This window comes from Cyclopterus lumpus, chromosome 17, assembly GCF_009769545.1.
Source record: "Cyclopterus lumpus isolate fCycLum1 chromosome 17, fCycLum1.pri, whole genome shotgun sequence".
NCBI classification, from domain to species: domain Eukaryota; kingdom Metazoa; phylum Chordata; class Actinopteri; order Perciformes; family Cyclopteridae; genus Cyclopterus; species Cyclopterus lumpus.
The window spans coordinates 23,483,444-23,495,869 of NC_046982.1; the positions used below are offsets into that span (position 1 = coordinate 23,483,444).

Genomic DNA, 12,426 nt, shown 5'->3' on the forward strand with positions numbered 1-12,426 from the left:
AGTGGGTTTCTTCAGGAGAGGGTTGACTCTTGCCTCCTTCAGAGAGTTAGGGAAACAGCCGGTTGAGAGGGAGGTGTTAATGAGATGGGTGAGAAAGGGAAGAAGGTCAGGAGCAATGGACTGGAGAAGGTGCGAAGGGATGGGGTCAAGGGGGCATGTGGTTGGGCGGGCAGAGGTTACTAAGGTAAGAACTTGATTTGGAGACAGGGGGATAAAAGAGGAAAACAAGGGGGAAGAAGGTGAAGTTACTGGAGGTGTAGTTGAGGAAGATGGATTAGTAAATGAAGAGCGTATGTCGTCTATCTTTTTTGTAAAGTAGTCAACAAAGTGGCTTGGTAGAAGGGTGGAGGGAGGGGGGGGAACAGGGGGGTCAAGGAGGTTGGAAAAAATTGAGAAGAGCTTTTTAGGGTTAGATAAAGAGGATTCGATTCTGGATTGATAGAACAAACTTTTGGCTGCAGTGATGGACGCAGAGAAGGAGGAGAGAAGAGATTGATAGGCAAGCAGGTCACTGGCGTGTTTGGATTTTCGCCATTTCCTTTCCGCTGCTCGCATTGTAGGCTCTCTCGGCGCGCACTGGTTCGGACAGCCACGGAGCCGGAGAGGACTTGCGGACCTTTCGAGTCGTAAGAGGACAGAGAGAATCAAGAGAGGACGACAGCGTAGAGAGAAGAGTGTCAGTGGCGAAGTTAGGCTGCATAAGTGCGAAGGAATCGGTTGAGGGGAGGGCTGACAGAACAGAGGAGGCCAGAGAGGAGGGGGAGAGAGGGAGAGAGGGTGAGAGGGAGAGAGGGTGAGAGGGAGAGAGAGAGAGAGGGTGAGAGGGTGAGAGGGAGAGAGGGAGAGAGGGAGAGAGGGAGAGAGGGTGAGAGGGTGAGAGGGTGAGAGAGAGGGTGAGAGGGTGAGAGGGTACGGATGTTGCGACGGACAGGTGCAGAGTCCGTTGTGGGAGGGTTGTCAGTTCCAAAGAGTGGGAGAGAGTAAGAGATGAAGAAATGGTCAGAAACATGAAGTGGAGTTACAGTGAGGTTTGCTGTAGAGCAGTTTCTGGTGAAAATATAGTCAAGGTGGTTGCCAGCTTTGTGAGTAGGAGGGGAAGGACTGAGAGAGAGAGCAAAGGAAGACAGTAAGAGTAGCAGGTCACATGATTTCTCAGTCTGGATGTTAAAGTCACCCAGAAGGATGAGCGGGGGTCCATTTTCTGGGAAGTTTGATGTATGTATATATGTATATATATATGTATGTGTATATATATATGTGTGTATATATGTATATGTATATGTATGTATGTGTGTGTGTGTGTGTGTGTGTGTGTGTGTGGGGGGGGGGGGTTGTTTAGGGGGTAGAACATCCAACAGGTTCCTCCTCAGCTCCATTGATGGTGTCATTTCTCTCCTTATAAGGAGCTGTTCTTCAAAGATGGCCGACCTCTGGCAGAACGCCATGGATCATGCTGTCGCACTTGCAAGAAGAGCTGGAGAGGTCAGTCACTGTGTGTGTGTGTGTGTGTGTTTGTGTGTGTGTGAGTGTGTTCATCTCTTAGTTGTGTATTGATCAAGTGGTTTGTGTATTATTGATCAGGTGGTGCGTGTATTATTGATCAGGTGGTGCGTGTATTATTGATCAGGTGGTGCGTGTATTATTGATCAGGTGGTGCGTGTATTATTGATCAGGTGGTGCGTGTATTATTGATCAGGTGGTGCGTGTATTATTGATCAGGTGGTGCGTGAGGCTCTCCAGGACGACAGGAAGGTGATGACGAAGAGTTCGTCGGTTGATCTGGTGACACAAACCGACCAGAAGGTGGAGCAACTCATCATCCAATCGGTGAAGGAGAAATTCCCCACTCACAGGTGAGAAGCTCTGCTTCCCTCAGATCCATCAGTCAATACTGAAGAGATAATACACACACATACACACACTAACCTAGTAAATAAACGTGTGTGTGTCAGCTTCATAGGGGAGGAGTCTGTCGCTGCAGGTGAACCTTGTGACCTCACTAACGCTCCCACCTGGATCATCGACCCCATTGACGGGACGACGAACTTTGTTCATGCGTGAGTTTTCTTTTTACATTAAACACGCTGACATCATCATCTTCATCATCACCATCATTGTCATCATCTGATTCATATCATAATCATCTGATGCAACATGTGTGCTTCTTCCTCTAGAGCCCAATCTGAGTGACATATTTACATGATGTCATCACTTAAAGACATGGGAAGAGATGGTGCATTATGGGAAATGCAGTTGGTTTGTTTCAGCGCTGTCAGCTCACAGGGTTTCTAGAGATGAGCGACTCTGATACAGACTAACTCAGCGTTATAATAATTATATTAATACAGGGCAAAATATTAAGATAATGTAACTACATAATGGTAATACTGTAATATAGAGTAATAACGATGACTAAGATGATGATGATGATGGATAATATTAATAACAATACAATAACAAATCATGACAACAAAAAATGTGTTATATAACAATATACCTGTATATCAACATCTTCAGTGACATGGCAATGAGGATGATGAAGACACTTAACCCCAAAATGGCTCCTGTAGCTATTCTACGGTGTGTGAATGTTAGTTACCTGATGGGCAGGTGGAACTTTAGCTCCTCCCATCAGTCTATGAATGTGATTGAATGTTAATTACCTGATGGACAGTTGGAACCTTAGCTCCTCCCATCAGTGTGTGAATGTTACTTACCTGATGGGCAGGTGGAACTTTAGCTCCTCCCATCAGTGTGAATGTTAGTTACCTGATGGACAGGTGGAACCTTAGCTCCTCCCATCAGTGTGAATGTTAGTTACCTGATGGGCAGGTGGGACCTTAGCTCCTCCCATCAGTGTGTGAATGTTACTTACCTGATGGACAGGTGGAACCTTAGCTCCTCCCATCAGGGTGTGAATGTGTGAATGTTAGTTACCTGATGGGCAGGTGGGACCTTAGCTCCTCCCATCAGTGTGTGAATGTGTGTGATGGAGGTTTTTATTAATAATAATAATATTTGACCTCCAATGCATGATTGTCTCTTTCACAGATTTCCTTTTGTTGCTGTTTCCATTGGTTTTTCTGTCAACAAACAGGTGAGTTCAACCAAAGCAAATAAACCTGAACCAGCTCTAACTATAAACCTAAACCAGCTCTAACTATAAACTCGATATAGCCCTAATTATAAACCTGAACCAGCACTAACTATAAACCTGAACCAGCACTAACCCACTAACTCTAGAACTATAGCCCCTAATTATAGACCTGAACTACCACTAACTATGAACCTGAACTAATGATAAACCTGAGTCAGTCCTAACTATAGACCTGAACCAGTCCTTACTATAAACCTGAGTCAGTCCTAACTATAGACCTGAACCAGTCCTTACTGTACTATGACCTCCAGCTCTCCAGCTGTCTTCCCTCTTTCAGATGGAGTTCGGTGTGGTCTACAGTTGTTTGGAAGATAAGATGTACACAGCGAGGAGGGGCAATGGGGCGTTTTGTAATGGAGTCCCTCTGCAGGTTTCTGATCAGGAAGGTCAGTAATTAATAGCACAACAATGAGCCATAAGGACGAGTCATATCTGCAAATCGCATTTAATCCAAAGACATTAATCAAAGGCAACAACTGAAATCATGAAGGCTTTTGTTTAAATCAACATGTTTAACATCTCTGCAGTAACCGATGGTTAGTGTAATTATACCTTTTCTTGTTTATTACTCTGTGAAACTCATCTCTCCTCATTACGAGATGTATCCAGTATTATTATAGTACAGGAACAGAATGTGATGTCATGCTGCGCTGATCCAATCAGAAGCCCCAATCTGACCTGTTTCTGTTTCACTGTCAGATATTAAACAGTCCATCATCACCACAGAGTTTGGATCCAGCAGAGACCCTGAAGCTGTAGAGAAAATCTTCTCGAGCCTGAGGAGTATTCTCTGCATCCCTGTTCACGGGTAATACTAGGGATACTGCAGTAATGTTACCGATATCGTCATTTGCAGTACATTTTTAACTAGATGCATGTTTCCAGGGTGCGTGGTGCAGGAACTGCAGCCATCAACATGTGTCATGTGGCATCTGGTTGCGTTGAGGCATATTATGAGATCGGGATCCATGTGTGGGACATTGCTGCAGGCTCCCTGGTGGTCTCAGAGGCTGGAGGAGTCCTCATGGACGTGGAGGGTAAAGTTACTCGGAGAGAATTTCACTGCTGCTGATTTCAATGGCTGAGTTTGTCATTAACGCATTGTGTTTAGGAGGAGCAGTGGACCTGATGTCCAGAAGAGTGGTTGCTGCCAACAGCAAAACCATTGCTGAGAGGATCGTCAAAGAGATCGACAGCTTCAGTCCACCCAGAGACGACGCTGCACCACCTCCAGTCTAACACAAACCCATTGCGGCTCCAACAACAGAGTTTATATGTGAGACAGATGTTCACTTTGTTAAGCTTGTGAGAAATAAAGTTTGTCATGAAAACAACCACGAACCAAGTTTTTTTTAAAACTCTTGTTACATCTTAGATCTGTCACTTTGGGACGACAAGAAGACATTCAGTGTGACAATGTAAAATCATACTATTCATGACGTACTATTCATGGACCAGCTCTTTACCCTGGCAGGTCTGTTGAGGGGTCACGGGACCCAACGCTCCTTGACAAACACGTCTGCAGTGCGTGTTGATTGGTTGATGTTACAATTCCAACAGTTAGAGAACATGATCATTATGAAAGCAATTTCTCTATTTTCAGTATATCATAATCCGGTAATACAATCTATAGTGTAGAGTAGACCATTCATTTTTATAGTTTTTAGAGCTTTTCTTCTGAAAAAAAGTGATTTCTCAGTTTAAGGTTATGCAACTTTACTATAGCTGTAACGTCATCTATACACTGAACCTGTGAAGAGAAGAGAATCTGAAGTATATTAAGAGCTTATTTATTTAATAAATATATTCACAACAGTTAAAGTAGAAGAAGGTTGTGGGTTCAACGCCCATCCCAGGTCTCACAGTGTCACTCCTTAAGATATTAATTATATTGTGAAAGTATTGAAGCACTAACTCCATGGTGAAACTGTTCATATCACAACTATACAACATAAAGACCCCCACGGTTCTTATGTCCTTACACATGGTTTTGGTTGCTTAGTAACGCCGGGTTCAGACAGGAGGGCAAAGCTGACATCTAATTGGCCGAAGTTATGAATGGGTGAAGTCAGTCACTCGGCAGCAGGCGAGAAGGCGGAGCTCCAGGAGTCACAGAAGATGTCGGAGGTTGTCACTGCTTCCTGAGAGGAACGCTATTGGTCAGAGTCTGAAGAGACAACAAGATACTTGGCTGTGATTGGCTGAAGCGAGACGATTAAACATGACAAATAAATCACAGGAATATTATCGGATCAAAACCCGTTATTAATAACAGAAAACTGTATATAAGATAATGTCACAGAAAACTTTATTTAAATGATGTCACAGATGAACTGTATTCAAGATGATGATGTCACAGATAAACTGTATATATGATGTCACATGATGATGACACTGACCAGGCAGAGGCGGTGTGTGTATAGCGGTTCTGGTTCTTCTGGTTTCTTGGTCGGAATGGCGACGTGCCAGCGCTGCAGCTCTGCTATCATCTCTGCCGGGTTGAAGAGGACCGCCGGGTCGGCACCGCAGCGCTTGATCAGCTCCACAAGGCGCTCCTTATAGTGCAACCTGCCGGTACACCTGACCATTAGCTCACCTTTACAGGTACACTGGAAACCATTACATCCAGACATGGAACGGGCCGATAGTCAAGACAGAGATCGGACCGGTAGTCAGGACTGGGATCGGAGCCGTAGTCAGGACAGGGATCGGACCGGTAGTCAGGACAGGGATCGGAGCCGTAGTCAGGACAGGGAACGGACTGGTAGTCAGGACAGGGATCGGAGCTGTAGTCAGGACAGGGAACGGACTGGTAGTCAGGACAGGGATCGGAGCTGTAGTCAGGACAGGGATCGGACCTGTAGTCAGGACAGGGATCGGACCGGTAGTCAGGACAGGGATCGGACCGGTAGTCAGGACAGGGATCGGACCGGTAGTCAGGACAGGGATCGGACCGGTAGTCAGGACAGGGATCGGACCGGTAGTCAGGACAGGGATCGGAGCCGTAGTCAGGACAGGGATCGGAGCCGTAGTCAGGACAGGGATCGGAGCCGTAGTCAGGACAGGGAACGGAGCCGTAGTCAGGACTGGGATCGGACCGGTATTCAGGACTGGGATCGGACCGGTATTCAGGACTGGGATCGGACCGGTAGTCAGGACTGGCACTGGGATCGGACCGGTAGTCAGGACTGGCACTGGGATCGGACCGGTAGTCAGGACTGGCACTGGGATCGGACCGGTAGTCAGGACTGGCACTGGGATCGGACCGGTAGTCAGGACAGGGATCGGAGCCGTAGTCAGGACAGGGAACGGACTGGTAGTCAGGACAGGGATCGGAGCTGTAGTCAGGACAGGGATCGGAGCTGTAGTCAGGACAGGGATCGGAGCTGTAGTCAGGACTGGGATCGGACCGGTATTCAGGACTGGGATCGGACCGGTATTCAGGACTGGGATCGGACCGGTATTCAGGACTGGCACTGGGATCGGACCGGTAGTCAGGACTGGCACTGGGATCGGACCGGTAGTCAGGACTGGGATCGGACCGGTAGTCAGGACTGGGATCGGACCGGTAGTCAGGACTGGGATCGGACCGGTAGTCAGGACTGGGATCGGACCGGTAGTCAGGACTGGGATCAGAGTCGTAGTCAGGACAGGGATCGGACCCGTAGTCAGGACAGGGATCGGACCGGTAGTCAGGACTGGGATCGGACCGGTAGTCAGGACTGGGATCAGACCGGTATTCAGGACTGGGATCGGACCGGTATTCAGGACTGGGATCGGACCGGTATTCAGGACTGGGATCGGACCGGTATTCAGGACTGGGATCGGACCGGTAGTCTGGACTGGGTTCGGACCGGTAGTCTGGACTGGGTTCGGACCGGTAGTCAGGACTGGGATCGGACCGGTAGTCAGGACTGGGATCGGACCGGTAGTCAGTATTCAGGACTGGGATCGAACCGGTAGTCAGGACTGGGATCGGACAGGTAGTCAGGACTGGGATCGGACAGGTAGTCAGGACAGGTATCGGAGCCGTAGTCAGGACAGGTATCGGAGCCGTAGTCAGGACAGGTATCGGAGCTGTAGTCAGGACAGGGATCGGAGCCGTAGTCAGGACAGGGATCGGAGCTGTAGTCAGGACAGGGATCGGAGCTGTAGTCAGGACAGGGATTGGAGCCGTAGTCAGGACAGGGATCGGAGCGGTAGTCAGGACAGGGATCGGAGCCGTAGTCAGGACAGGGAACGGACCGGTAGTCAGGACAGGGATCGGAGCCGTAGTCAGGACAGGGAACGGACCGGTAGTCAGGACAGGGAACGGACCGGTAGTCAGGACAGGGATCGGACCGGTAGTCAGGACTGGGATGAGAGCCGTAGTCAGGACAGGGATCGGACCCGTAGTCAGGACAGGGATCGGACCGGTAGTCAGGACTGGGATCGGACCGGTATTCAGGACTGGGATCGGACCGGTATTCAGGACTGGGATCGGACCGGTATTCAGGACTGGGATCGGACCGGTAGTCTGGACTGGGTTCGGACCGGTAGTCAGGACTGGGATCGGACCGGTATTCAGGACTGGGATCGGACCGGTAGTCTGGACTGGGTTCGGACCGGTAGTCAGGACTGGGATCGGACCGGTAGTCAGGACTGGGATCGGACCGGTAGTCAGGACTGGGATCGGACCGGTAGTCAGTATTCAGGACTGGGATCGAACCGGTAGTCAGGACTGGGATCGGACAGGTAGTCAGGACAGGTATCGGAGCCGTAGTCAGGACAGGGATTGGAGCTGTAGTCAGGACAGGGATCGGAGCCGTAGTCAGGACAGGGATCGGAGCTGTAGTCAGGACAGGGATCGGAGCTGTAGTCAGGACAGGGATCGGAGCCGTAGTCAGGACAGGGAACGGACTGGTAGTCAGGACAGGGATCGGAGCCGTAGTCAGGACAGGGAACGGACCGGTAGTCAGGACTGGGATCGGACCGGTAGTCAGGACTGGGATCGGACCGGTAGTCAGGACTGGGATCGGACCGGTAGTCAGGACTGTGATCAGAGCCGTAGTCAGGACTGGGATCGGACCGGTAGTCAGGACTGGGATCAGAGCCGTAGTCAGGACTGGGATCAGAGCCGTAGTCAGGACAGGGATCGGACCCGTAGTCAGGACAGGGATCGGACCGGTAGTCAGGACAGGGATCGGACCGATAGTCAGGACTGGGATTGGACCGGTATTCAGGACTGGGATCGGACCGGTATTCAGGACTGGGATCGGACCGGTAGTCTGGACTGGGATCGGACCGGTAGTCTGGACTGGGATCGGACCGGTAGTCTGGACTGGGATCGGACCGGTAGTCAGTATTCAGGACTGGGATCGAACCGGTAGTCAGGACTGGGATCGAACCGGTAGTCAGGACAGGGATTGGAGCTGTAGTCAGGACAGGGATCGGACAGGTAGTCAGGACAGGGATCGGAGCCGTAGTCAGGACAGGGATTGGAGCTGTAGTCAGGACAGGGATCGGACCGGTAGTCTGGACTGGGATCGGACCGGTAGTCAGTATTCAGAACTGGGATCGAACCGGTAGTCAGGACTGGGATCAGAGCCGTAGTCAGGACAGGGATCAGACAGGTATCGGAGCCGTAGTCAGGACAGGGATTGGAGCTGTAGTCAGGACAGGGATCGGACAGGTATCGGAGCCGTAGTCAGGACAGGGATTGGAGCTGTAGTCAGGACAGGGATCGGACAGGTAGTCAGGACAGGGATCGGAGCCGTAGTCAGGACAGGGATTGGAGCTGTAGTCAGGACAGGGATCGGACAGGTAGTCAGGACAGGGATCGGACTGGTAGTCAGGACAGGGAACGGACTGGTAGTCAGGACAGGGAACGGAGCCGTAGTCAGGACAGGGAACGGACTGGTAGTCAGGACAGGTATCGGAGCCGTAGTCAGGACAGGGATCGGAGCTGTAGTCAGGACAGGGATCGGACAGGTAGTCAGGACTGGGATCAGAGCCGTAGTCAGGACAGGGATCAGACAGGTATCGGAGCCGTAGTCAGGACAGGGATTGGAGCTGTAGTCAGGACAGGGATCGGACAGGTAGTCAGGACAGGGATCGGAGCCGTAGTCAGGACAGGGATTGGAGCTGTAGTCAGGACAGGGATCGGACAGGTAGTCAGGACAGGGATCGGACTGGTAGTCAGGACAGGGAACGGACTGGTAGTCAGGACAGGGAACGGAGCCGTAGTCAGGACAGGGAACGGACTGGTAGTCAGGACAGGTATCGGAGCCGTAGTCAGGACAGGGATCGGAGCTGTAGTCAGGACAGGGATCGGACAGGTAGTCAGGACAGGGATCGGAGCCGTAGTCAGGACAGGGAACGGACTGGTAGTCAGGACAGGGATCGGAGCCGTAGTCAGGACAGGGAACGGACTGGTAGTCAGGACAGGTATCGGAGCCGTAGTCAGGACAGGGATCGGAGCTGTAGTCAGGACAGGGAACGGACTGGTAGTCAGGACAGGGATTGGAGCCGTAGTCAGGACAGGGAACGGACTGGTAGTCAGGACAGGGATCGGAGCCGTAGTCAGGACAGGGATCGGACTGGTAGTCAGGACAGGGAACGGACTGGTAGTCAGGACAGGGATCGGAGCTGTAGTCAGGACAGGGATCGGAGCTGTAGTCAGGACAGGGATCGGAGCTGTAGTCAGGACTGGGATCGGACCGGTAGTCAGGACTGGGATAGGACCGGTAGTCAGGACTGGGATCAGAGCCGTAGTCAGGACTGGGATCGGACCGGTAGTCAGGACTGGGATCGGACCGGTAGTCAGGACTGGGATCGGACCGGTAGTCAGGACTGGGATCGGACCGGTAGTCAGTATTCAGGACTGGGATCGAACCGGTAGTCAGGACTGGGATCAGAGCCGTAGTCAGGACAGGGATCGGACAGGTAGTCAGGACAGGTATCGGAGCCGTAGTCAGGACAGGGATCGGACCGGTAGTCAGGACAGGGATCGGACCGGTAGTCAGGACAGGGATCGGACTGGTAGTCAGGACTGGGATCGGACCGGTATTCAGGACTGGGATCGGACCGGTATTCAGGACTGGGATCAGACCGGTATTCAGGACTAGGATCGGACCGGTATTCAGGACTGGGATCGGACCGGTATTCAGGACTGGGATCAGACCGGTATTCAGGACTAGGATCGGACCGGTAGTCTGGACTGGGTTCGGACCGGTAGTCAGGACTGGGATCGGACCGGTAGTCAGGACTGGGATCGGACCGGTAGTCAGGACTGGGATCGGACCGGTAGTCAGGACTGGGATCGGACCGGTAGTCAGTATTCAGGACTGGGATCGAACCGGTAGTCAGGACTGGGATCAGAGCCGTAGTCAGGACAGGGATCGGACAGGTAGTCAGGACAGGTATCGGAGCCGTAGTCAGGACAGGGATCGGACAGGTAGTCAGGACAGGGATCGGAGCCGTAGTCAGGACAGGGATCGGAGCTGTAGTCAGGACAGGGATCGGACAGGTAGTCAGGACAGGGATTGGAGCCGTAGTCAGGACAGGGAACGGACTGGTAGTCAGGACAGGGATCGGAGCCGTAGTCAGGACAGGGAACGGACTGGTAGTCAGGACAGGTATCGGAGCCGTAGTCAGGACAGGTATCGGAGCCGTAGTCAGGACAGGTATCGGAGCCGTAGTCAGGACAGGGATTGGAGCGATAGTCAGGACAGGGATCGGACAGGTAGTCAGGACAGGGATCGGAGCCGTAGTCAGGACAGGGATTGGAGCTGTAGTCAGGACAGGGATCGGACAGGTAGTCAGGACAGGGATTGGAGCCGTAGTCAGGACAGGGAACGGACTGGTAGTCAGGACAGGGATCGGAGCCGTAGTCAGGACAGGGATCGGAGCCGTAGTCAGGACAGGGAACGGACTGGTAGTCAGGACAGGGATCGGAGCCGTAGTCAGGACAGGGAACGGACTGGTAGTCAGGACAGGTATCGGAGCCGTAGTCAGGACAGGGATTGGAGCTATAGTCAGGACAGGGATCGGACAGGTAGTCAGGACAGGGATCGGAGCCGTAGTCAGGACAGGGATTGGAGCTGTAGTCAGGACAGGGATCGGACAGGTAGTCAGGACAGGGATTGGAGCCGTAGTCAGGACAGGGAACGGACTGGTAGTCAGGACAGGGATCGGACCGGTAGTCAGTATTCAGGACTGGGATCGAACCGGTAGTCAGGACTGGGATCAGAGCCGTAGTCAGGACAGGGATCGGACAGGTAGTCAGGACAGGTATCGGAGCCGTAGTCAGGACAGGGATCGGACAGGTAGTCAGGACAGGGATCGGAGCCGTAGTCAGGACAGGGATTGGAGCTGTAGTCAGGACAGGGATCGGACAGGTATCGGAGCCGTAGTCAGGACAGGGATTGGAGCTGTAGTCAGGACAGGGATCGGACAGGTAGTCAGGACAGGGATCGGAGCCGTAGTCAGGACAGGGATTGGAGCTGTAGTCAGGACAGGGATCGGACAGGTAGTCAGGACAGGGATCGGACTGGTAGTCAGGACAGGGAACGGACTGGTAGTCAGGACAGGGAACGGAGCCGTAGTCAGGACAGGGAACGGACTGGTAGTCAGGACAGGTATCGGAGCCGTAGTCAGGACAGGGATCGGAGCTGTAGTCAGGACAGGGATCGGACAGGTAGTCAGGACAGGGATTGGAGCCGTAGTCAGGACAGGGAACGGACTGGTAGTCAGGACAGGGATCGGAGCCGTAGTCAGGACAGGGAACGGACTGGTAGTCAGGACAGGGATCGGAGCCGTAGTCAGGACAGGGATCGGAGCTGTAGTCAGGACAGGGAACGGACTGGTAGTCAGGACAGGGATTGGAGCCGTAGTCAGGACAGGGAACGGACTGGTAGTCAGGACAGGGATTGGAGCCGTAGTCAGGACAGGGATCGGACTGGTAGTCAGGACAGGGAACGGACTGGTAGTCAGGACAGGGATCGGAGCTGTAGTCAGGACAGGGATCGGAGCTGTAGTCAGGACAGGGATCGGAGCTGTAGTCAGGACTGGGATCGGACCGGTAGTCAGGACTGGGATCGGACCGGTAGTCAGGACTGGGATCGGACCGGTAGTCAGGACTGGGATAGGACCGGTAGTCAGGACTGGGATCAGAGCCGTAGTCAGGACTGGGATCGGACCGGTAGTCAGGACTGGGATCGGACCGGTAGTCAGGACTGGGATCGGACCGGTAGTCAGGACTGGGATCGGACCGGTAGTCAGTATTCAGG

General features: G+C 52.4%; 2 protein-coding genes across 16 annotated transcripts in view; one reads left to right on the plus strand and one right to left on the minus strand.

The window, feature by feature from the left end:
• impa1 (inositol monophosphatase 1) overlaps window positions 1-4,492 on the plus strand; it is an 8,623-nt gene extending 4,131 nt beyond the window's left edge. For both annotated transcript variants that reach the window (XM_034555036.1, XM_034555035.1), the window contains exons 2-9: window positions 1,404-1,482; window positions 1,720-1,853; window positions 1,953-2,057; window positions 3,052-3,097; window positions 3,435-3,543; window positions 3,857-3,965; window positions 4,043-4,194; window positions 4,269-4,492. In XM_034555036.1, coding sequence (XP_034410927.1) covers window positions 1,420-1,482; window positions 1,720-1,853; window positions 1,953-2,057; window positions 3,052-3,097; window positions 3,435-3,543; window positions 3,857-3,965; window positions 4,043-4,194; window positions 4,269-4,396 — 846 coding nt within the window. In that variant the 5' untranslated portion in view covers window positions 1,404-1,419 and the 3' untranslated portion in view covers window positions 4,397-4,492. The remainder of the gene's footprint in view (window positions 1-1,403; window positions 1,483-1,719; window positions 1,854-1,952; window positions 2,058-3,051; window positions 3,098-3,434; window positions 3,544-3,856; window positions 3,966-4,042; window positions 4,195-4,268) is intronic.
• si:dkey-181m9.8 (E3 ubiquitin-protein ligase RNF31) overlaps window positions 3,589-12,426 on the minus strand; it is a 31,413-nt gene continuing 22,575 nt past the window's right edge. For 11 of the 14 annotated variants that reach the window (XM_034555027.1, XM_034555025.1, XM_034555026.1 and 8 more), the window contains 2 exons: window positions 5,557-5,737; window positions 3,589-5,324 (listed from right to left, as the gene is read on the minus strand). In XM_034555027.1, the coding sequence (XP_034410918.1) occupies window positions 5,289-5,324; window positions 5,557-5,737 (217 nt within the window). In that variant the 3' untranslated portion in view covers window positions 3,589-5,288. Of the gene's footprint in view, window positions 5,325-5,556; window positions 5,738-12,426 lie in introns of those variants that run through there. The other 3 variants (XM_034555021.1, XM_034555028.1, XM_034555029.1) reach the window with 3 other exon arrangements.